Source organism: Pagrus pagrus, assembly GCF_965226575.1.
Source record: "Pagrus pagrus genome assembly, chromosome: 21".
NCBI classification, from domain to species: domain Eukaryota; kingdom Metazoa; phylum Chordata; class Actinopteri; order Spariformes; family Sparidae; genus Pagrus; species Pagrus pagrus.
In genome coordinates, this window is record NC_140208.1 from 11,589,806 (window position 1) to 11,611,496 (window position 21,691).

The window sequence follows — 21,691 nt, forward strand, 5'->3', positions numbered from 1 at the left end:
GGAAATAAAACAGACTTCATCTTCACTTGGCTTGAAAAAAAAAACAAAACAACAGTTTATTTCATCAGCGGTAAAACCAAGCATTTACTCCCAGCCCAGCTTTGAGTTAAAAGGAGCACCGATACAAACTCACAAAGCTGAACCTGCCAGACAGAATGTAGGTCACACATCGTTTCAGTAGGCCTATGCTTCTTCTTACCGAGCCTTGCTCAAAGTGCATGAGAATAGCAGACGCTTACATGTACAACAAGGTTTTGATTCTTGAATTTGATGCATGTTTTTTGTTCTCTGAAGATTAAAAATACAAATGATGAAAAAACTCCTCTGCTTCATATCTTCTAAACACACTTAATATACAAAAGACAAATGCAAACTTCCCATTTGATATTTCATACAATATTACTTTTGTCCTGAAACAACCTGCATTCAGTTTCCTCCATGTTTTTGCTTGTACTAGTGTTGAACATGGTCCTTTTACAGGCAATTTAACCCAATCACATCTTGCATTCAATCTGAAAAATAAAGTTTCTCTCTGAATTCCCTTTTTCCTATCACATACATCGACAAACCCTTTCAACTAACTTGTCAAGTCCTGCCCTGATTCAACATGCTTCATCTCCTTTCGTCATCATTTTACCCACACTTTAAATCTACGCATTTTCGATCGCAGCAGCTTGACTAGACATCTTGACTGTGTTCTGGAGGGCAGCCGATGAGGAGGAGGTGGAGGAGGAGGAGGTGGTGCTGGACTTCTTTTCCATCGATTTGAACGAGGTTGTGGTGGTGGTGGACTTTTTCTGGACGGTCTGGATGGTCTTCTTCCTCTTGACGTGAAGGACCTCCATGGCGTCCATGTTGATGCCTTGTTGAATCTCCTCGCTGGTCTCCACCTGCTCTGACGTCTGTTGCTGCTGCTGCTGCTCCATCTGCTGCTGCTGCTGCTCCATCTGCTGGTGGTGGTGCAGCTAAGAAAGGGAACGCAGAGAAAGTTCATTTTAAAAAAATCTGCACACTATATTATATATGAGTTGTAGATCTTTAGTGTTCCCTCACCATCATCATGTGCTGATACTTTGCGATAGCCTCGTCAGTGGTGACTCCCTCAGCCAACCCCAGCTCTGCAGCCCGGCGGGCGAGCTGGGCCTTGTGGGAGCCGGGAGGGGTCCAGCCCACTCCTTTCATCCAGTTCAGGTCAGACTTGTAGTTCACCTGCGAGAAGAGAGTGGCGCATCAATATTGTAGGAATCAAATTTCGACATATTTTAACCATATTATAATAAGAAATATCTGATTTTGGCAGTTTCAGTCCTCCATAAATAGAATAATATACAGAAATGACGTACATAGAGTGAATAAATGTAAATTAAACGATGACACTGGCTGCAGAAGAGCCATTTGAAAAAAACCAACATGTGACTTACATCACTCTGCAGCTTGTAGGCCTGCTTGGCATGCTTGACATTGAGCTGCTCGGGGTCACAGGTGTAGTCATGGAGCTTGCTGCGGTAGGTGAGGTCGCTGGCCTGAGCCTGACTCTTTTTGGCCTGCAGGAACTCGGGCTGGTCGGCATGGATTTTGTAGTGGGCCCGGTCCTCCTTGGACTGGCGTTTGTACTCCAGGTTGCTCTGGAGTTTGCTGGCTGCCAGAGAGTGCACCATCTTAGGGTCGTCCTCCACGCAGCGCAGCCCCACCTGCTGGCCCTTCTCCTTCACATGGGACTCTTTGTAGCGGAACTGGGGGAGGCACAGAGATTGTTTTCAATAGCTGCAGTGACTAAATTTAGTTTTGTGGTTTAAGGCTAACCATGGATTAAAATGACATGCAGGTCTGCCTTATTCTCATGGGTGAAATGCTTTAATTATGCCAAGTGTTTTGCATCCAGAAGACGTGAGCTAAACTTTCCATAGTCAATTGTTTTTGTGCTGCAATGAAAAGGGAGACGTAAAATCTTGGCAATAACATCCTGTAGATAAATTAAGCATTAAGTCAGAGGTGAAAGTTCATCATGAAGAGGCTTTTTTTTATGATGCACTCAAAAAAATATACAGGAAGCTGCTAATAAAATCTAACTCATGCATCAAAAATGCAACTGAAGAGACTCAAATGTTGTGACCAACTGAACTGAATCACATGAACTCACATCACTGGCAATTTCTCTGGAGGCCTTGGCAGTTTGGAAGGGAATAGCATCCAGCCTCAGGTCATAGCCCGATGTCTTCACTTGCTCCCCAGACGCTTTGTAAACTTTCTTCATGGGAAAAGAATTTTAAACATGTCACAAAGTGATTGTGGCTTTCATATATTTTCCCATGCGGTTTGAGAATCGTTCGCTTGTGTCTGGGATTGTGAGAAGCTGACTTACATCGCTTATCTGCTGGGCGTTGACTTTGGCTCTGACAAAGTCTGGATCATCCGAGTGTAAAGTGTACTTGTGCATGTCGTCGTTCTTTCCAGATTTGTACAGCCTCTGTGATATAACATTAACAGGGTCGTCAATGGCAGAGCATGTCATCAGTTTTATTACCGATTTTACAGAAGTTCCTTAAAGCACAACAAGATTTGATCATTTCTGAAGCATGTTTGTCTTTTATTCTCACCTCACTGCACTGCTGATAGCTTGTCTTAGCGTGGACGATATCAGGAGAGTCGGCCACTGAGGTGAACCTCAGCCTGTCTGACGGCTGACGATACTTCTTCTGCATGAAGGAGCAACACAGACATACTTTAACGGCAGGAAATACAGAGTTTTTGTTTCGTGAACTTGAATAAATAGGTACAGTCAGCGGGAAATGATGCAGCAGCTGTTGATTGATCAATTTTTAGGCCAACAAAGTAATAAGTCAACAAAGATATCAGCGGCAGTGAACAGTAAAATGAGTATTTCCTTAAATAAAACCCCAGTCTTAACTAAAACCATGTGCCACATGTACTCACATCACTTATAAGTTCTCCAGCCTTCTTAGCCGACTCCAGCTGAGGTGCACCCACACCGTCCCAGGCCACTCCTTTCATGAAATTGAGGTCTGCCTTGTAGAGTTTCTAGACACAAAGAAATAAAACACATCAGTCAAGCTGAATTATAAAGTAACGTTTTTCATTTGCTTCCATCCTTTCCTCATCCCTCACCTCACTCTGCAGGTTGTAAGCCGTTTTGGCCCACTTGACCTTCATGTCGTCGGGAAGCACTGTGTACTCGTGCAGTTTCTTCCTGTAGTCCTGCTCGCTGGCGAGGGCCTGGGCGTTCTTAGCCGTCACCAGGTGAATCATGTCTGGGGTGAGGTGGTACTGCCCGCTGGTCGTCAGAGCGTCCTTGCGGTACTCCTGGTCGCTGGCCAGCCGGCCGGCCTGCAGGCAGTGCACGAGACGCGGGTCGTCCATGACGGTTTTGGCGCCGATGTGCTTCCCTTTCTCCATCAGGTGGTTGTGTTTGTAGTTGATCTGCAGAAACACACAAGTAATAGCTGTAGTTTAGTGTATCTGGACATTATGTAAGGCAAACCCTACTCTATATTCTCAATAGCATGTAGCATGTATACGTTTTGGTGCAATTCAATGTAATTGCCCTGCAACAAATCCTACTTTTTTGGTTGCATAATTCTCTGATGAATATCATCTACATCAGACAATAACAATATATTTTAAATCTACTATGAATTTACATCACTGGCGATGCCTGTGGAGCTCTTGGCAGCCTGGAAGGGGATGTCCTGCATGGTGAGTTTGTAGCCCTGAGCCCTCAGAGTGTGCCAGGACTCTCTGTACTTGATCTGGAGCAGAGAGACAAGCAACCAACGATCATTAACCTTAAAGTAACAGTCACAGATGTTTACAGTATGTTGCATGGTGCACAGGTCACTACCTCGCTAAAGTTGGCTGCGTTGATCTTTGCTTGTGTAATCTCCGGTCTCTCAGATGTTATGGTGTAGCTGTGCTGGTCATTCACCCCTTTCTCTTTGTACAAGCGCTGGTAGAGAAGGATTAAACACATAATTTAAGGTCTGATTGGAGAAAACGAAACGCAGCCAATTAGAAAAAATGGTTGAACGTTACTTGGACAAGATCATCATCTCACCTCATTTGTGATCTGTCCACTGGTTTTGGCATGGATGATATCTGGAGAGTCAGTGACAGAGGTGTGCTTGAAGTGGTACGGCTGCTGACGGTACTTTTTCTGTTGCGGAGAAAAAAACAAAGGAGAGAATTTTTTTTTCATATGCGGAAGCCAAATGACATTTTTTTTAAGCTTTTTTTTAAAAAAAAAGAAATGAAGGAACTTTAAGCATTGTATTAACACTAAACACAGAAAAAGGAAAAAAAAAAAACAAAAGAAAAGAAGATGTCCTACATCACTGATGAGGTCCGTGGCCCTCTTGGAGCCTTCGATCTGCAGAGCCCCCGTGGCGATCCAGGCTGCACCACGCAGGTAGTTCAGGTCGGCACGATATACGTTCTGTAACAAACACACACACAGAAACTTTTAAATATCCAGTTGGAGTAATTGCCTCTATAAAAATGTCGTAATAAAAAGAACAAAAACTTAGTACTCAACAATTTACTAATGAGAAATACTGTGTGTAATGTGTATTACATTATATTAAAAATCTTAGCAGTGCTGAGTAATTATGAGAGAAGCTGTCTGCAGCATCTATCTCACCTCGCTCTGCAGAGCATACGCTTTCTTGGCCGCCTGCACCGTCATGTCATCAGCCAGTGAGGTGTACTGATGCAGGGTGAGCCTGTAGTCCTGATCACTGACCAGTGACTGGGCCTTTTTAGCGTGAGCGACCTCCATCATGTCCATGGGGAGGTTGAACTTCGAGAGCTGCATCGCCGAGTCCTGCTTGTACTTAAGCTGGAGAGAAACAATGGGAAGAGGGAGAAAGTATTAGATATTTAATATTAAGGTTTATTTTTTGTCATCTGTGTTACACTAAAGGAGAACTTACATCACTCTGTAGCCTGCTGGCCTGGACAGAGTGAGCGATGTTCATGTCGTCCTGCAGTCCCTTCAGTCCGATCATCTTGCCTTTAGTCTTCTCAAAATCTGCTCTGTACTTTTGCTGAAATGACAAATGAGTCACTTTCAGGACGCTGCAGCAGGATAAGAAAAGTGAGATGCTGTTTCAAATGAACTTCTGAGGTACTTGTTCTTTACTTGAATATCTTATGCTACTTTATACTTATCCACTAAGTTTTGGAAGAAAATAATACACATCTTACATTTATCTAACATCATCTCAGACACCCTCAGATTTATTTTGTCACCCTTTGACCCTGTGACACTGATGCAGCAGCACTAAGTCTCTAATAATGTTATACATAGTAATATATATCAGGCACAGATAACATTTTGCTGCATAATGAGAACTGTTACCTTTAAGACTTTAAGTATGATCATTCCTGTACTTTTATTTTGGTGAGATTTTAGGAGTCGTCATAGTAGGAGAAGTTTTAGACTGTGGTATTAGTACATTAAATGAAATGAAGGACCTGAAAACTTCTTCCCACTGAAAATGACATGATATCATAACAAGAAGTGTAAGTTGCAAGCTCACATCGCTGAGGATCTCTCCAGATACTTTGGCGGACTGGAAAGGAATGGCGTCCAGGCGCAGCTTGTAACCGCCGTCACGTATCTTCGTCCAAGACTGCTTGTAAGAGCTCTGAAAATGCACACGGCAGATGTTCAAGCTCACTCCCAGAGGCGGCTGACTGGATGGATTGATTGGCTGTGCGATGGATTACATGTGTGAGTGTGGTTTTACCTCGCTGATGTTCGCAGCATTGATCTTGGCCTGAACCATCTCAGGCAGCTCTCCAGTCAGTGTGTAGTTGTGCTTCATGTTCTCACCCTTCTCCCTGTACAACCTCTGTAGAGACGAAAGCAAGGCATTATAAGCTTCTGATGTCTATTTTATACACCTAATATTTACAGTATTTATGAGAGGCCATCAGTGGAGATTTCAGCCCCCCAAAACTTACATCAACGGCCAGTTTGTTGCTGACTTTGGCCTGAACCATCTCTGGAGTATCTTCAACACTTGTAAACCTCAGATTACTCACATTTTGACGGTACTTTTTCTAGATTAAAGGAAACAAAACACATTAAAATGCCATAAACAAACTGGTGCACGTGCATGTGATAAACAGTAGAGGGCGCAATACAACATAAATAATTGTATGGACACTTAACTTGCCTGGCAAAGTGAAACAAAGTGAAACTGGTGGGGTTTTTTTAAACATTTTTTTGTAAGATAGACAAATACATAACTGACACGTGGATAGATAGAAGTCTGCTCAGGAGGAACTCTGTTCTATTTATGTACAGTCAGTCATCTCATGGTCTAATGTTGGTAACGCTGACTGGAACGACACTTTAAATAAGTGGCTGCTTATGAAGAGGTTATGTTTAGAGTCTGGTAGAGCCAGTCTGCATTAGATGTGTCACAGAAATAAAGTGTAAGAAGTGTCTATGGATAAGACGGCTGTTTCACTCTTGTTTTGAGTTAGCTGTAGAGATTTAACAGACTTGTAAATCAACAGTTATCTAGAAGTCAGTCTCTAAATCATGCACACACTGAAATAAGATCTGAGCACCACGGAGCTTTTAAGAAACTCGACACTTGTTGTTAACGGAGGGATGCTTCCAGTGGCGTCCCGAAAAGGGGGCCAGAGGGGGCCATGGTTCCCTTAATACAAATGTTGTCCATCCTACTTGTGAGAGCCCCTCCTCCTCTATTTAGTTGTGCATATGTGTAATATTCTTCTCAATAATGAGTACTGTATGCATAATGTGCTTCTCTCCAATGTTTTACATTGGGTACTATTTATTTACAGTAAGTCAACAATAAAAATAAGAAATGTATAGCACCCCCGCCTTTTGGCGCCACCCCCCCATAAAAGATTTCTTGGGGCGCCCCTGGATGCTTCACATCTTTCCCTTAGAAGGTCTGAATGGCACAAATTACATACGTCAGTGCATCTTGTTTCCTGATCTACCGTTCTTAAAATCTGTGATATCATATTTCAAAGTAAGCAATCCGGCCCCACAAACCTAATTAATCAGGTGAAGAGAAAGAAACTGGGGAGCCCTAACTAGTGAAGTTGAGTCGTATTAATATGTGACAGCTTCAGTTACTATAACCAGTGTGCTCTCTTGTTGCAGCCGGGTGATGTCCGCGTACTTAACCCAGTTTCTGGAGAACAGGAATGGTCCCCGGCTCTTTAAATACATCCTGACCCGAGCCGTAAACCTAGATGTGTGCCTTCCAGCCACATGTTACACAGTCGTGCTTATCGCTTTCTCATGCTCTCCGTGCTAATTAGCCCACATAATTTTGTAGTTATTAATAGCACTCAAGTGTGGTTAATCATGCAAGCATTATAATTGGTTAAAATCACATTTGAGTTCCAATATAATTACTATTAACGAGGGAAATGCTAATGAAGTTTAAGGATGGAAACACACTGCTGATGTGGGTTAGCTTTTAGATGTTTCTCTTTTCTAATTCAATTTCACCGACTATTTCATCCCTTAGCCTGCAGCAATGCATTCTGGGTCCTAGGTTACCTCACTGACGAGCTCTCCAGCTTTCTTCGCCTGCTGGACATCCAGAGATTTTGAGGCCTCCCAGCCGACGCCCTTCATCCAGTTTAGATCAGACCTGTACTGTTTCTGAATACGGAAACACACAGAATTATCTTTCAAATTCCTTTTTCTTTCACATGAACGAGATGTTATTTGGATGCCTGACAACGAGACTTACATCGCTCTGCAGTCCGTAGGCCTTCTTAGCCTGGGCAACGTTCATGTCGGTTGGCAGAGTCGTATACTCGTGGAGGAAAGTCCTGTAGTTGGTCTCGGTTGCCAGGTCTTGAGCCTTCTTGGCGTGGCTGATGTTTATCATGTCCAGATTAAGACTGGGGACGAGATTCATTTTCACGCAGTTAATGAAGCGTTTTGTTCCAATATGACACGAGATGTACGGCATGTTCTCGTTGTATTATGATGAAAAGGATACTAACACACTTTATCTCACTTTGGACCAAAGGTGTATGTTCACTTCAACATTGGGGGTGGGACACATATCAAGTGTGGGTCCTCCACCGTGAAATTTTAAGCAACTTCACACTTCACTTCCTGCATTTTGGTGATTTTTTCTGCACCAATTTATGATGAAAATGTCTTTATTTATGTAAAAAACAACATAACATTTTGGCGCCAGGCGCAATTAAAAATATAATGGAATATATTTTATGTTTTAAGAAGATATCCATGATTTTAAGTCAATGTTTACACTCCAAAAATGAGTCTGAATGTTGAATAAAATCCTATTTTGACATTTTAAAGCTCATAAAACATGCCATCTTTTACTAATTTGCTAAAGAAGGCAATGTAACACAGAAATCAATAAAATCGATAGCAAATGAAAGTTTCACACACTTTCTTCACACTTTTGTCTGCTTTGACATTAAACTAGCTTTATATCAGACATTCAGTGACTGACTGTTTATCCTAACAGCTTTATAACTGCAGGTAGTTGTACCCACTAAATGTGGATCTTGTCTGAAGTGTTAAAAAGGCCCCATCCAGGTTACAAATCTCACCTGAATTTGGTCTTAGTGTCCTCATAGTCCTTCTTGTAGTGGCGGCCACTCTGTAGTTTGGTGGCCAGAGCAGAGTGGGCCATCTGAGAGTCATCACTGACCGACTTGATGCCAATCACCTTTCCTTTGTTCTTCTCATACTTCTCCTTGTATTTGATCTGGCATGAGACAAGAAATTACAGCAATTTGCGTTATTTTATTCTTCAGGTATGTAGTCATATAAATATTCAAATCCAAATAAAATATACATTAACACTTGTTTTTGGAGAAACTCACATCACTGGCCAGGTCTCGTTTGGCTTTCGCGGTGAGTATGGAGAGAGAGTCCAGGCTCAGCTCGAAGCCCTTTTCCCTCTGCTTCTCCCAGTTGCTCTTGTACACTTTCTAAAAAACAAATTTTAATCTGTTTTTACTTCCAGACAGAAACATCCTCAACTAAGGCATATCTCAAAAATAGGTTTAATTAATCATTTTTGCTATTAATTTTTTTCTGGAAAAAAAAAAGATGTAAGGATGACATATTCTTAAACACAGTTATCATAAACACAAGGGATATCAGTTAATGATTGAGTATTTTTGCTTCTCAAGTCACAAGACATGACATGACATGACATGTTGCAACATGACATGCTGTGCTCCTCTGAAAACAGAACATAAAGTTGCACACTACTTCTTAAGGGCACCACATGCTGCATGCAAAGGAAACTGGCCATGAATGACCTTTTTGTTTCAAACGTCGCAAGGGCCTAATGCCAATTAAACCTCTAAACGATTGATTGATTTGTAATAGTAATCTCATTTTCCTAATGTCAATTTAATGGACGATGTCCACTCAATCTTTCTGAGAACGGACTGTGTTGAACCAGCAGTGAGTGTGCTTTACTGCACTGTATAAGTACATTGTCATGGAGACCTCTCCCTCAGCAGAGCGTTAACTGTTGACCAGCTAAGAAACAAGGCTGCTACTGTTCTTTAAAGGATGTACATTACGTTAGGCTAGATAGATAGATAGATAAACTCAAACAAACACATTAGTGGATTTAACACTGAGCCCTGAGGAACACCACATATAATGCAGCAGATCTGAACAACATGTCCTTCTTGCACACTGACAGGAAAGAGCTGAAAAGTGTACACATACCGTATAGACTCTATTTTAATGTAAAGGCGAGCATTCAGGGCTAACTCATGTATAAAATGTTCCTCTGAAACATCTGTGATTATATGGCATAGGTGGAAATGTGGGCTAGATTATAGTGCAAACAAATTGCTCTACAAGAGGTGACCGACATTTATTATTTGTAGAATATTTAATTTAATATCCTGGTTCATATTGTTATACGTATAAATATAAGATACATTATGAAGCTGTTGTAAACACCAGTGTGAAATCCAGTGAACTTACCCCACTGAGCAGGTCAGCGTTAGCCTTTGCTTGTCTGAAAAGGGGCTCGTCTTTTGTCATGGTGTACTGGTGTATCATCTGCTCGGTGTTTGCTTTGTACGCCAGCTGAAAATCAGAATCAGGCAGACACATGATGTGAGAGTGCGCACAATAATTCAAATGTATAGGATTGCAGCTTCAGAGTGAGGGCCTTACGTCGCTCTGCAGTTCCTGGCTCTTCTTGGCGTGTTTGATGGATAGATCGTCCGCCACCTGGGTGAACCTGATGCTGTCTGCCTTCTGACGGTATTTAGTCTGTGAGAAAAAAGGGCGGTAGATAAACAGTGTGCCTTGTATGATGTAAAGCTCACTGAAAAACTTAAATATGTAGACACAAACACGTCATTGTACTGACATCACTCAGCAGCTCTCCAGCTTTCTTGGCCTGTGTGATGTTCATACATCCTTCTGCCTCCCAGCCCACTCCTTTCATCCAGTTCAGGTCTGAGCGATACTGGTTCTGTGGAGCAACAAGAGGGGAAAATTCAAAACCAGCTGATATACTTTCATTACCATTTAAACAACATAGCAGGACTCAACCTTTCCTTAGATCTCTCACCTCGCTTTGCAGGGAATAAGCCTTTTTGGCCTGCTGGACCTTGATGTCGTCAGGCATGACGGTGTAGTCGTGCAGCTTTGTGCGATATTCCAGGTCGCTTGCGAGGGCCTGAGCCTTTTTGGCGTGACTCAGGTTGATCATGTCGTGAGAGAGGGTGAAGTTGGCCTGGCTCTCCTTGGAGCCCTTCTTGTACGCAATCTGAAGTGGTGACGATAAATAAAAACAGTTAATGATAAATTCAGTCATTATCTACTCAAACACATGCCAAAGGAAAGTCAAGGGATGTTTTGTAGTCCACAAAACATTCCTGGAGCTTTGGGTGAACTTTTCCTTTAGGTAGTGTGGAATTATGGGAGTTGTTGACTTCATTGTTAATGAGTGAATAGAAAGTATTTTAATGCCTGTTATTACTGATTAAAATGACTTCTGCTTACATCACTGCTCATCTTGGCCACCTGAAGAGAGTGCAGAGTCTTGGAGTCGCTCATGTTGATCCCCACTGCCTTTTCCTTGTCCTTCATGTAGGTTTCTTTGTATTTAATCTGAAACACATGCCCATCTGATTTAATTATCATATTCCACGAAGCCCACTTAGGTTTTCTGTCAGACATTAGTGCTGTGTCTCCTCGCAGCGGGGAAGGGCGTGTGTTTGCTTACATCACTGGCGAGGTCCCGGGAAGCCTTAGCTGCTCTGACACTCAGGTCGTCCACGCCGATGTCGCAGGCTTTAGACTTGGTTTTCTGCCACTCCTCCTTATATTTGATCTGCAGTGATACATTCAAATGAAGAATAAGAAGTGATCAACTGTGACTGTGTGAATGAGCTGCAAATGAGAGAAAGTGTCTGTGTGTGAACTCACGTCACTGCACAATTCAGCGTTGGCTTTGGCCTTCTTGATTTGGGGCAGGTCCTGGGACAGTGTGTACTGGTGTTTGGTCTTCTCATAGTCGGCTTTGTAGTTTTGCTTAAACACACATGGCAACACATTGAAACTCAGCGCTCACACAGTTTGCAGCTGATAAACTGGGTGTGATCATCGTCAGTGCTTGAAGTTTACTTACTTTGCTAACAAGCTGGGCGTTCTTCTTCGCTAAAATAATCTCAGGTGTGTCCGTCACTGGATGGTACTTCACCTGGTCAATGTGTTGCCTGTAGTTCTTCTGCACTCATATAGGAAACAATTATTACAATTATGGATCACTACATGAATATTTTTTTTTTTACTTATTGACTTAGTACTGTAAAATAAAGACACTTGAGGCTTGGATTTGGTTTGAAAGAACTCACATCTTTCAGTGGGTCCAGTTTCCTTTGGCTTTGGTAGCCTGGTGTGAGGGTGGCTGGGTAGTTGTATTCACCCTGCTCCATCTCACAGCCTTGTTTATAAGAAATCTGGAATCAACAACAAGACTATATTAGTGATATTACAGGCACAACACGTTTTATAACTCAGTCATCATCAACCATAAGTAAAAGTTTGTGTTTGGCTTGTAATGTTTTACTCGTCTTGTTGAAATTATGGGATTTTCTATTGTTGTCTTTTTTTTTTTCTTGTTGTTCTTCTAAAGAACACATACCTGGAGCCAAGCAACCAATGTTGGACGTTAAGAATTTGCATGAATAGACTTACGTCACTAGCCAGTTTCCTGGCTTTCATTGCGTGCATGGTCTTCTTATCGATGCCCGAGCCTTCATAGTGGCCCTTCATATTGCTGGTGTACTTCTCTTTGTACTTGTTCTTTTAAAAATATAGAAAGATAAAGAAAAATCAGAATGCAGGAAACTTAAATAAAACAATAACATCCACACATTTGCCCTAAAAGGAGACATATTATCCTTTTTCAGGTTTTTTTCCTTTCCTTCAGTGTTTTATAAAGGTTCTTGTGCAACAAAAATATGTTATGTTAATTGTAAAATGTTGTCACACTTACATCACTTGTGAACTTGGCGACTTTAGCAGCATTTTGAAACTGCGGCGTCTCACAGAAATTGATGCTGTGACCTTTGGTGTTCTCCAAGTCCTTCTTGTACTCCACCTGTTAGAAAATATGGACAATCACAGCAGCTGCTCTGCAACATTTTTCATTTCAAACCACTTTTTTTTTTTGCTCTTGAACAGTCAGAGTTGATCCTTTGTGGCACCTTGTTATGTGCTAAATATAAAGCGCCTGCAGCTAATCAGTCACCATCACCGACACCCCGAGGCTAACCTTTAATCTTAAATATGCGTCGCTGAGCTTACCAATGACAGCATGGCACCATTTAACTTTGCCACTGAAATGCCACACATGGGGAATTTTGTCACCTTTACACATTCAAGCTACATCGCAACATTGCTCACAGACACCCAGAAGCTGTTATGTGTGAATAATGTCTCAGCATGGTTTTGGGGTGAAGGCAGGGCTCAGAATAGATACTAATAGTGAACATGTATAAGTCATATTCCTGAGGCTCAGAATAGGGAAGCACTGTGTGAGGTAACATTAGTCTGACGGGATGTCCCGTGGCCTTGGAGGTAAGCTATAACCCCAGCGGACAGGCATGTCAGGGATGTTGAAAATGCAAGTTGGGTGGCTGCGTGTCTGCTGGAAACTGACACAGTATGCCCCATATTTCTAGCACTTGAACACACAAACAAACACACACACACACACTGAGCAGCAACACTGTATCTGGAAATTCTTTGTCACAGACTTAAGCGTATATTGAATCATATTTATGAATAACAACTTACTGAGTAGCATTTTTGCTAAAATAAGGCATGTGTACATCTTGTATTTAAATACTTATGTGAACGTTCTCTCTCCCTTTCAAATAAACAATAAAAAAAAAAAGAATTAAAGAAATGAATTGAGGCAAATGTCCTACATGGAGGTCTTGTCTCACCTCGCTGACAAGCTTGTTGATCTTTCGGGCGTTCTTCAGAGCCAGATTGTCCTCGGATGTCAGACTGTGGAAGTGTGAGGTGCCCTTCATCTTGCCTAAGTCCTTCCTGTATTTTAGCTGCAAAGGGATGAAAGATGATTGAGAGTATATAGGAGGAGCACATGTTGTATTTCTGTAGGATCAGGAGATTAGCGGTATGTACACACATGCACACACACACCCACACACACACACACACACACACACACAGTCTAATTTAGTCAGGGTGGAGAGTTTAAACAATGACAACATGGTGAGGCTTTGTCATTCTGCCCGGTGATGACAGGGACAGATGATGGATGAAAGCCAAAGATCTTACACTCTACACTTTGTATTGTTTTGACAGCATTTACAACCAGTTCACAAAAGGGTTCACAAGTAATACAGGTTCTGTTTTTAACTGCAAAACAGAGAGAATGACCTTTCAACTACTTTAATGTCAGACTCAAGCGTTATACTCACATCACTGGCGTTTTCCTGAGCCTTCTTTGCAAGATAATAACCGGGAGTGATCATGGCGGGGAAACTTCCTTTGCCTCGTTGCTGCTCATACTCCTCAGTATAGGCAATCTGCAAACAGAGGATAACTTATTTAATGCTAACTATAACTTAAGTAATACAAATAATTCATATAGTGCTGTGAACCTTTTCTATTATTCTAAAAGCTTTACCTGGATTGGAAACATCCTGGGTCTGAATCTAAAACTATGAAAATCCTTTTATTTTTCAACAAAATGTTATTGAGTTTTCAACTTTTTATTAAAAAAAAAAGTAAAAGAAAAGAAAAAAAAAACAAGTTTGCATACTTACAAATATCCAGCGTGATAATATAAACATATACATGATATATAGGAAGATAAATGCATATTAAAGGGGCTCTGTTGTGCTAACGTTAGCTGATGTTGCTCTCAAACATAAATTCACAAAAGGAATAAAACACACCATACCATAGCTGCATTTACAATTCCTAAGTATTCAACATTTACATTGCTCTCCATTCATCTACAACAGTTTCCTTAACACACGGCATGTAAATTCTGCTGCTAGGTGTAAATCTATCTTCATGACCGTGAAACTATGAAAATCTTCTAAGTAAAAGATGTGTCCAGGTGACAAGGTATATATATTTTTTTATAATTCTTCTATTGATTTAATAAAAAAAACTTTAAACAGCATATAAGCATTTTGACATCATATATGTGGTTGGAATTGTTGTAGTTGTAGTTGCAGGCTGTTAAGTTAAAACTTGTTAATAAAGCTGTGAGAATAAATTCCTTACCTGGCTGAAGTTCTCTGCATTTTCTCTGGCGTGCACAGCTTCAGCCATCGCTGCCTCAGTGCTGGCTTTACCCTTCATCTCCTGTTCATACATCTGACGATACTTAATCTGGTAAGACATGAAAAGCAACCAAAGATCAGGGGTCTGCAACAGTCTGTATGAATGTATGTGCATTTTTTATATTGTCTACTTACCTCACTGGCCTGCTCACTGGCCTTCTTTGACATCTTGTATCCAGGTGTAAGATGTGCAGGAAAACTGCCTTTACCTCTCTGCTGCTCATACTCTTCAGTGTAGGCGTACTGGAGGAAGAAAAGTGATGATTTTTAAGTAAATAGAGTTAAACAAAAAAGACAGATCAATTCTGGATAAGTGAAATAATGTAAAAATCATCATGGAAGGCTTAAAGCTTACATCGCTGACAATTTGTCCTTGTTTCTTGGCCAGAAGCACCTCTGGAGGGTCGACAAACGTGGTGTACTTTGAAACTCTTTCCTCGTGTCCTTTTTTATATTCCAGCTGAAGAGAAAGAAAACAATTTAAAAGGAACTGGCTGATGTGCAAAGGTTCGGGCCTGGGAAAGGTTCGGGGAGGCCATGGAGGAGGACTACCGGTCGGCCTCGAGGAAATTCTGGCAAACCATCCGGCGCCTCAGGAAGGGGAAGCAGCCCTCCACCAACACTGTCTACGGTGGAGGTGGGGAGCTGTTGACCTCGACTGGGGATATCGTCGGGCGGTGGAAGGAATACTTCGAGGATCTCCTCAATCCCACTGACATGCCTTCCATAGAGGAAGCAGAGGCTGGGGACTCGGAGGTGGATTCATGCATCACCCAAGCTGAAGTCACTGAGGTAGTTCGGAAGCTGCCCAGTGGCAAAGCACCGGGGGTGGATGAGATCCACCCTGCGTACCTCAAGTCTCTGGATGTTGTGGGGCTGTCTTGGCTGACACGTCTCTGCAACATCGCATGGCAGTCGGGGACGGTGCCTCTGGAATGGCAGACCGGGGTGGTGGTCCCTCTATTCAAAAAGGGGGACCGGAGGGTGTGTTCCAACTATCGGGGGATCACACTCCTCAGCCTCCCTGGTAAAGTCTATTCTAGGGTACTGGAGAGGAGAATTCGGCCGATAGTCGAACCTCGGATTCAGGAGGAACAATGCGGTTTTCGTCCTGGCCGCGGAACGCTGGACCAGCTCTATACCCTCCGCAGGGTGCTCGAGGGTTCATGGGAGTTTGCCCAACCAGTCCACATGTGTTTTGTGGACTTGGAGAAGGCATTCGACCGTGTCCCCCGTGGCATTCTGTGGGAGGTGCTCCGGGAGTACGGGGTCGGCCGCCCTCTGCTAAGGGCTGTGCGGTCCCTGTACGACCGGAGCAGGAGTCTGGTTCGCATTGCCGGCAGTAAGTCAGACCTGTTCCCGGTGCATGTTGGACTCCGGCAGGGCTGCCCTTTGTCACCGGTTCTGTTCATTATATTTATGGACAGAATTTCTAGGCGCAGTCATGGGCCGGAGGGGATCTGGTTCGGGAGCCACAGGATTTCATCCCTGCTTTTTGCGGACGATGTTGTCTTGTTGGCTCCTTCGGGCCAGGACCTCCAGCATGTTCTGGGGCGGTTTGCAGCCGAGTGTGAAGCGGCTGGGATGAGAATCAGCACCTCCAAGTCTGAGGCCATGGTTCTCGACCGGAAAAAGGTGGCTTGCTCCCTCCGGGTTGGGGGAGAGATCCTGCCTCAAGTGGAGGAGTTCAAGTATCTTGGGGTCTTGTTCACGAGTGAGGGAAGGATGGAGCGTGAGGTTGATAGGCGGATCGGTGCGGCGGCCGCAGTAATGCGGTCGTTGTATCGGTCCGTCGTGGTGAAGAGAGAGCTGAGCCGTAAGGCGAGGCTCTCGATTTACCGATCAATCTATGTTCCTACCCTCACCTATGGTCACGAACTTTGGGTCGTGACCGAAAGAATAAGATCCCGGATACAAGCGGCCGAAATGAGTTTCCTTCGCAGGGTGGCGGGGCGCTCCCTTAGAGATAGGGTGAGGAGCTCCGCCACACGGGAGGAGCTCGGAGTAGAGCCGCTGCTCCTCCACATCGAGAGGAGTCAGCTGAGGTGGCTTGGGCATCTGTATCGGATGCCCCCTGGACGCCTCCCTCGGGAGGTGTTCCAGGCATGCCCCACCGGGGGGAGGAGACCCCGAGGAAGACCCAGGACACGCTGGAGTGACTATGCCACCCGGCTGGCCTGGGAACGCCTTGGGATCCTCCCGGAAGAGCTGGAGGAAGTGTCTGGGGAGAGGGAAGTCTGGGTGTCCCTGCTCAGGCAGCTGCCCCCGCGACCCGGCCCCGGATAAGCGGAAGAAAATGGATGGATGGATGGATGGATGGCTGATGTGAATTATTCAAATTTCAATTTTGGTACAAGAAAAAAAACCAACTTACACTACTGGCCAAAGTATTGGCTTGTTTAGCTGCCTGGTAACCTGGAGTGATCATGGCAGGGAAGCTGCCTTTTCCTTTTGACTGCTCATATTCCTCTGTGTACTTCACCTGTCACAAAACACAAAACCAATCAGAGTTTAATTTTCTTTTATTATAAGCCTTCAGTTCAATCATCCCACATTTTGGTTTTATTAAATAAGAGAGGGATGTATACTCACATCGCTAATATTCTGCTGGGCCTGAGACATTGTCGTTATCTGCTGGTTGGTCACCATGTTTGAGTAAAAAGTTTGCTGCTGTGAGAACTCAGACTTCGACTGAAAGGCCTGTTTGGAATATGGAAGACACATCTAGTTTACAAACATTCACAACGTAGTTAATACTTGACCTTTCATGGTTTTAAGACATTGTAAAATAGTTCTTCCCTGCTTTACTGAGAGTCTATGAAGTGGTGTTGTGGCAGCAGATAAGTTACTTTACTACTTTCCTCCATGATCACTGAATTATCAGTTTCCATCATTTCCACATACACATCTTTATATTAAAGGTCCAGTGTGTAGGATTTAGTGGCATCAAGAGGCTTCCACTAAAAAGGCAACAAAACACCAAATATGGTTGAACTCTAGAGCTGGTGTTTGGTTTGTCCATTCTGGGCTACTGTAGAAACCAGACGGACTCCTTGGAAGATGACTCTCTCTGTAGATATAAAAGGCTCATTCTAAGGTCACAAAAACACAACGAGGCTTAGTTTCAGGTGATTATACACCAATGAAAATTTAATTCTGAATATTATGTTCCATTTCTGCCAACTCATCTTCCTAAATTTCCCTAAATCTTACACACTGGACCTCTAATTATTTGTAGATAGACCTGGGATCACTGCGTCCGATAACTTCAAGGTCAAGGGTACCAGGAATGAAACGGTAAAGTGGGATTGTTTCATGTTATTGGAGAAGCGATCAGAGTTTGGGCTGGAACTCCCTTTAACTGGGTATACTGGCCAGTTGCTCTACCGGGAGCTCACCTGGCTGGCCATCTGATTGGCTAGGCGAACCCTCTCCAGCTCCATGGACCGCATGTCCTGGTGGAAGGTGGACAAAAAGCGCTCGCCATCTTCGCGATACTTCAGCTACAAGTGCACATAGACGACAAGCGTTAAGCCAAGGCCAGCACACATTTGCACATGCGCACACTAGACATGAACACTTTGGTAGCCAGATGCAACTTCATTTCCACAGAGCCAAACAGCACTCTATTCTTACACTGTCAAACCCAATAACCTGAGCTTACATGCTTGAAAACGGAGGGGTAATATTAGAGTGCTATTATTAATATGTTCCAATCAAGATGAAGCTGGACCTGCCAAGAAAGATCCAGAATGGAGCACCGAGTGATGAAACTCTGAGCTGTTTGCTAATCATCCTTTAAGGCGTAGAAACATTTAAAACTAATATAAGAATAGCTGTGTTGCAGGGGGAAGAGTGACCTACGGAGGATCATGGTTGCCACTGTTCAAAAAACATAACAAAAAGGCAAGTGTCTCAAGTCAAACTGAGATGATTTACTTTTCTTCTTTAGTGATGTGACTAGCATTTAATCATTTGATATTTTCAATTGCAACCATTTAAGTTTCAAGCAACCAAATAATGAAAAATAAGGTTGATCTTTAAATACATTTTTTTTTTTGTTTCTAAAACTCAAAGATTCAAGTATCTTTTAGTTTTGATTAAAACTTTAAACTAAAGTTTTAAACTAAGCAATATGGATTATATGATACAGATAATTCACTTTTCTTCTTTAAAAAACTTGAATCACACTGTAATTGAAATTGATTTTTCTTTATATTTCAGCTATTTCTTATTGTGACATTTTACTTTAGTTAACAGTGTAAAGGGCTAACGATATACATATGAAACAACTTTTTCAGGGTAAACTGTTAGCATTAGCAAAATGTAATAACTCAACAAGTATCATCAAGAAACTTATCAAAACAAAAACTCTGCATGTTGTCAAAATGTCCAGTGGACGGGGGTTGAGGGTCACTCTGCCTGGTCTGAGCCCTCATATCAAATATCAACAAGTAAAGTCTCTATGGCTTTCTAGTGGCGTACAGCAGTAGCTGATGAGCTTGCTAGCCCACTGCTAATATAAGCATCAGAGCATTGCATGAACTCGTAGACACAGACGGACACAGACAGACAGGAGCAGGTGGCGGGGCAGAGGAGAGGAAGGGATGTGGGGCTGTTTTTCCTTACGTATAATTTTAGCCCCCTGGAGCATAAAGTGGGCTAAGCAGAGAGGGTGTCTCTTGCCTCTGTCACAGGATAGAAATAACCTGAACAGCGCTCTCCATTCCTCACCGCTGCCGTCACCGGGGACTCAAAGCAGCCGTCGTCCACCTTTTCTCTCTCTCTCCACGCGTAAGAGAGGGAATGAGACGTTTTTGATCCAACAGTGGGATGGATACGTCTGTTTAGAGTCAGATTAGGAGCTTTCTGACTGTATGTGTGTTTGTAGGTTAATATATCTGAGTCATCCGTGGGGATACCAGCAATACTTGTAGGTCTATTTAAATTGAGTTGTAATGCATGCATCAGTCCCTTTAGAGATGATCTAAACCAACACAATGACCACTATGAATAGCAATCTCCATAGTAAACCCAGTCATGACAAAGCCAGTGATAAATGCTCACATAACTCATGGCATAGATGGTGACTTATGTCAGCCTGTCAACAATACACCTCCACTCAGATCAAGGCTGAATACTTTGTCTCGTGTTGCTGCTTGCATGTTTTTGCATCATCTTACCTCACTGCTGGCCTTGCTCTGCTTCTTTGCATTGATGTTGACGGGCGTCTCGTAGACACTTGTGAATGTGTTGTTTCTTGGATTGTGTCTGGAGGGATGGGATACAATGTTACAATTACACCAATTTCCGGAAAACACACGGAAAAAAAGGGAAAACGGCTGCTGAATATAGGTTTTTGAGCAGTTTCTGGGATTTTGCAGCACTTACACGGAGCAGTATGGCCTCTTCTTGTGGCTGACAAAGTTGTTGGCAGTGAGGACCATCTTACAGACGTCACAGTGAAAACATGCCTTATGCCAGTTCTGTCAGAGAAAAATTGAAATCACATTACTTTATAGGGCTCTTACAATTAAACTCGAAATTCACGACGGGTTATCACGTGAAGACAGAAAAAGAAAATTAGATTAATAAGATAAGGCCCAAAATAAAGACAGGAATCACAACGTGATCTTCTAACTGGACTCGTTGGCTTGTTCTCAAATATAGCTTTTATGTGACTCTTAAACTGTAGACGTCTTGTTTTCTGTCTAACACGAAGCAACCAGTCAGAGGGATGTTTTCCATAACGCAGCTATCAGTAAAACATGCAACAGTTATCTTTCAATGGGAACACATTGTTACGAGTCTGAACTCATATCCACAGCATACTCAAAACGTAACATTAAGAAATATGTCATTTTACATACAGTTTTTGTATTTTCTGAAGTGTAGTTTCTGGCAGATGCTGCATTTCATTAAAGTAACCTCTTTGCCCACTGAACCATGGCACTGACACTTGGAATGGGTTGCCATATGTAGGTTGTTTGTGTTTTTCTGTGATAAATCTCATGCACTTAGGTTGATTGTTATTATAAAACATCTACACATGCCTCAATTCACCTACAATTTCCCCCTCTGACTAATGTGTTGATTGAAAAACACAAAATACCACCAATATTTTGAAAGTTTGTACTCACATTGATGTGAATACTGACTTTTTTTGTTACTTTCACAGCTGTTAAAACACGTTTCAGATTAAACTTTAGTAGAAACTTTCTTTGGATCACACTGTTTCTGTGTTACCTGGTCAATGCAGTTGATCTTCTCGGCTGGGTAGACCACAAACCCACACCTGGCACAGGACTGCATGATGAATCTTTGTCCCTTTCCCAAAAAACCTTCAGGAAAAAAATATCAGCAGACGTGAACTGATGTGAAAATGGTCAGAAGAGTCAGGTCGGTCAGGCAGTTGACAGTTTAGTGGAGGAACTGTCAGTGACTCCCAGACAGCCGTGATAGTGCGTCTCTGTTGGTGGTAAACTTAGCTCTGTGTCTGTCCAACTTTGAAACTCTCTCTTACTTGACACCATGTCCCATGATGGACCAACCCCCTTTCCTGTATCATGCTAGAGGACTGGTTGAGACCAGCTGTCTGTCTGCAGGAGGAGAGAGAGAGACAGAGAGTTCAGATGTCACTGTATATGTGTCATGATCCTGAGTTGGACAGCTGGTTCAACTTTGGGCATCTCGCCATGACGCTCTGACATAAAAGCGTAAAACATTTCACTGAGTAATAGTTTTACTTGGTCTTAATTAGCGTCATCATCTAAGTACGCTGACATTGGTTTTTAGTCACTCTGTGTATAATCACAAA

The 21,691-nt window shown here is 42.7% G+C and overlaps 1 protein-coding gene across 2 annotated transcripts; it reads right to left on the reverse strand.

Moving 5' to 3' along the window:
- Window positions 1–31: 31 nt before the first annotated feature.
- nrap (nebulin-related anchoring protein) lies at window positions 32–21,357 on the reverse strand. 2 transcript variants are annotated; one of them, XM_084341694.1, is made up of 43 exons: window positions 21,121–21,357; window positions 20,266–20,360; window positions 20,058–20,145; window positions 18,273–18,377; window positions 17,467–17,574; window positions 17,249–17,356; window positions 15,230–15,334; window positions 15,010–15,117; window positions 14,816–14,923; window positions 13,999–14,106; window positions 13,498–13,614; window positions 12,543–12,647; window positions 12,242–12,349; window positions 11,899–12,003; window positions 11,673–11,771; window positions 11,471–11,575; window positions 11,268–11,375; window positions 11,045–11,152; window positions 10,611–10,808; window positions 10,407–10,511; window positions 10,208–10,306; window positions 10,013–10,117; window positions 8,884–8,991; window positions 8,608–8,765; window positions 7,767–7,920; window positions 7,571–7,675; window positions 5,983–6,081; window positions 5,766–5,870; window positions 5,556–5,663; window positions 4,947–5,060; window positions 4,655–4,852; window positions 4,346–4,450; window positions 4,073–4,171; window positions 3,860–3,964; window positions 3,660–3,767; window positions 3,127–3,438; window positions 2,935–3,039; window positions 2,598–2,696; window positions 2,363–2,467; window positions 2,141–2,248; window positions 1,422–1,733; window positions 1,054–1,209; window positions 32–965 (listed from the first exon to the last, which is right to left on the reverse strand). In XM_084341694.1, the coding sequence occupies exons 1-43, from the start codon at window positions 21,184–21,186 to the stop codon at window positions 651–653; spliced, it is 5,439 nt and encodes a 1,812-aa protein (XP_084197820.1). In that variant the 5' UTR covers window positions 21,187–21,357; the 3' UTR covers window positions 32–650. The 2 variants fall into 2 exon arrangements, with proteins under 2 accessions (XP_084197820.1, XP_084197819.1); XM_084341693.1 differs by lacking the exon at window positions 18,273–18,377.
- Window positions 21,358–21,691: the final 334 nt, after the last annotated feature.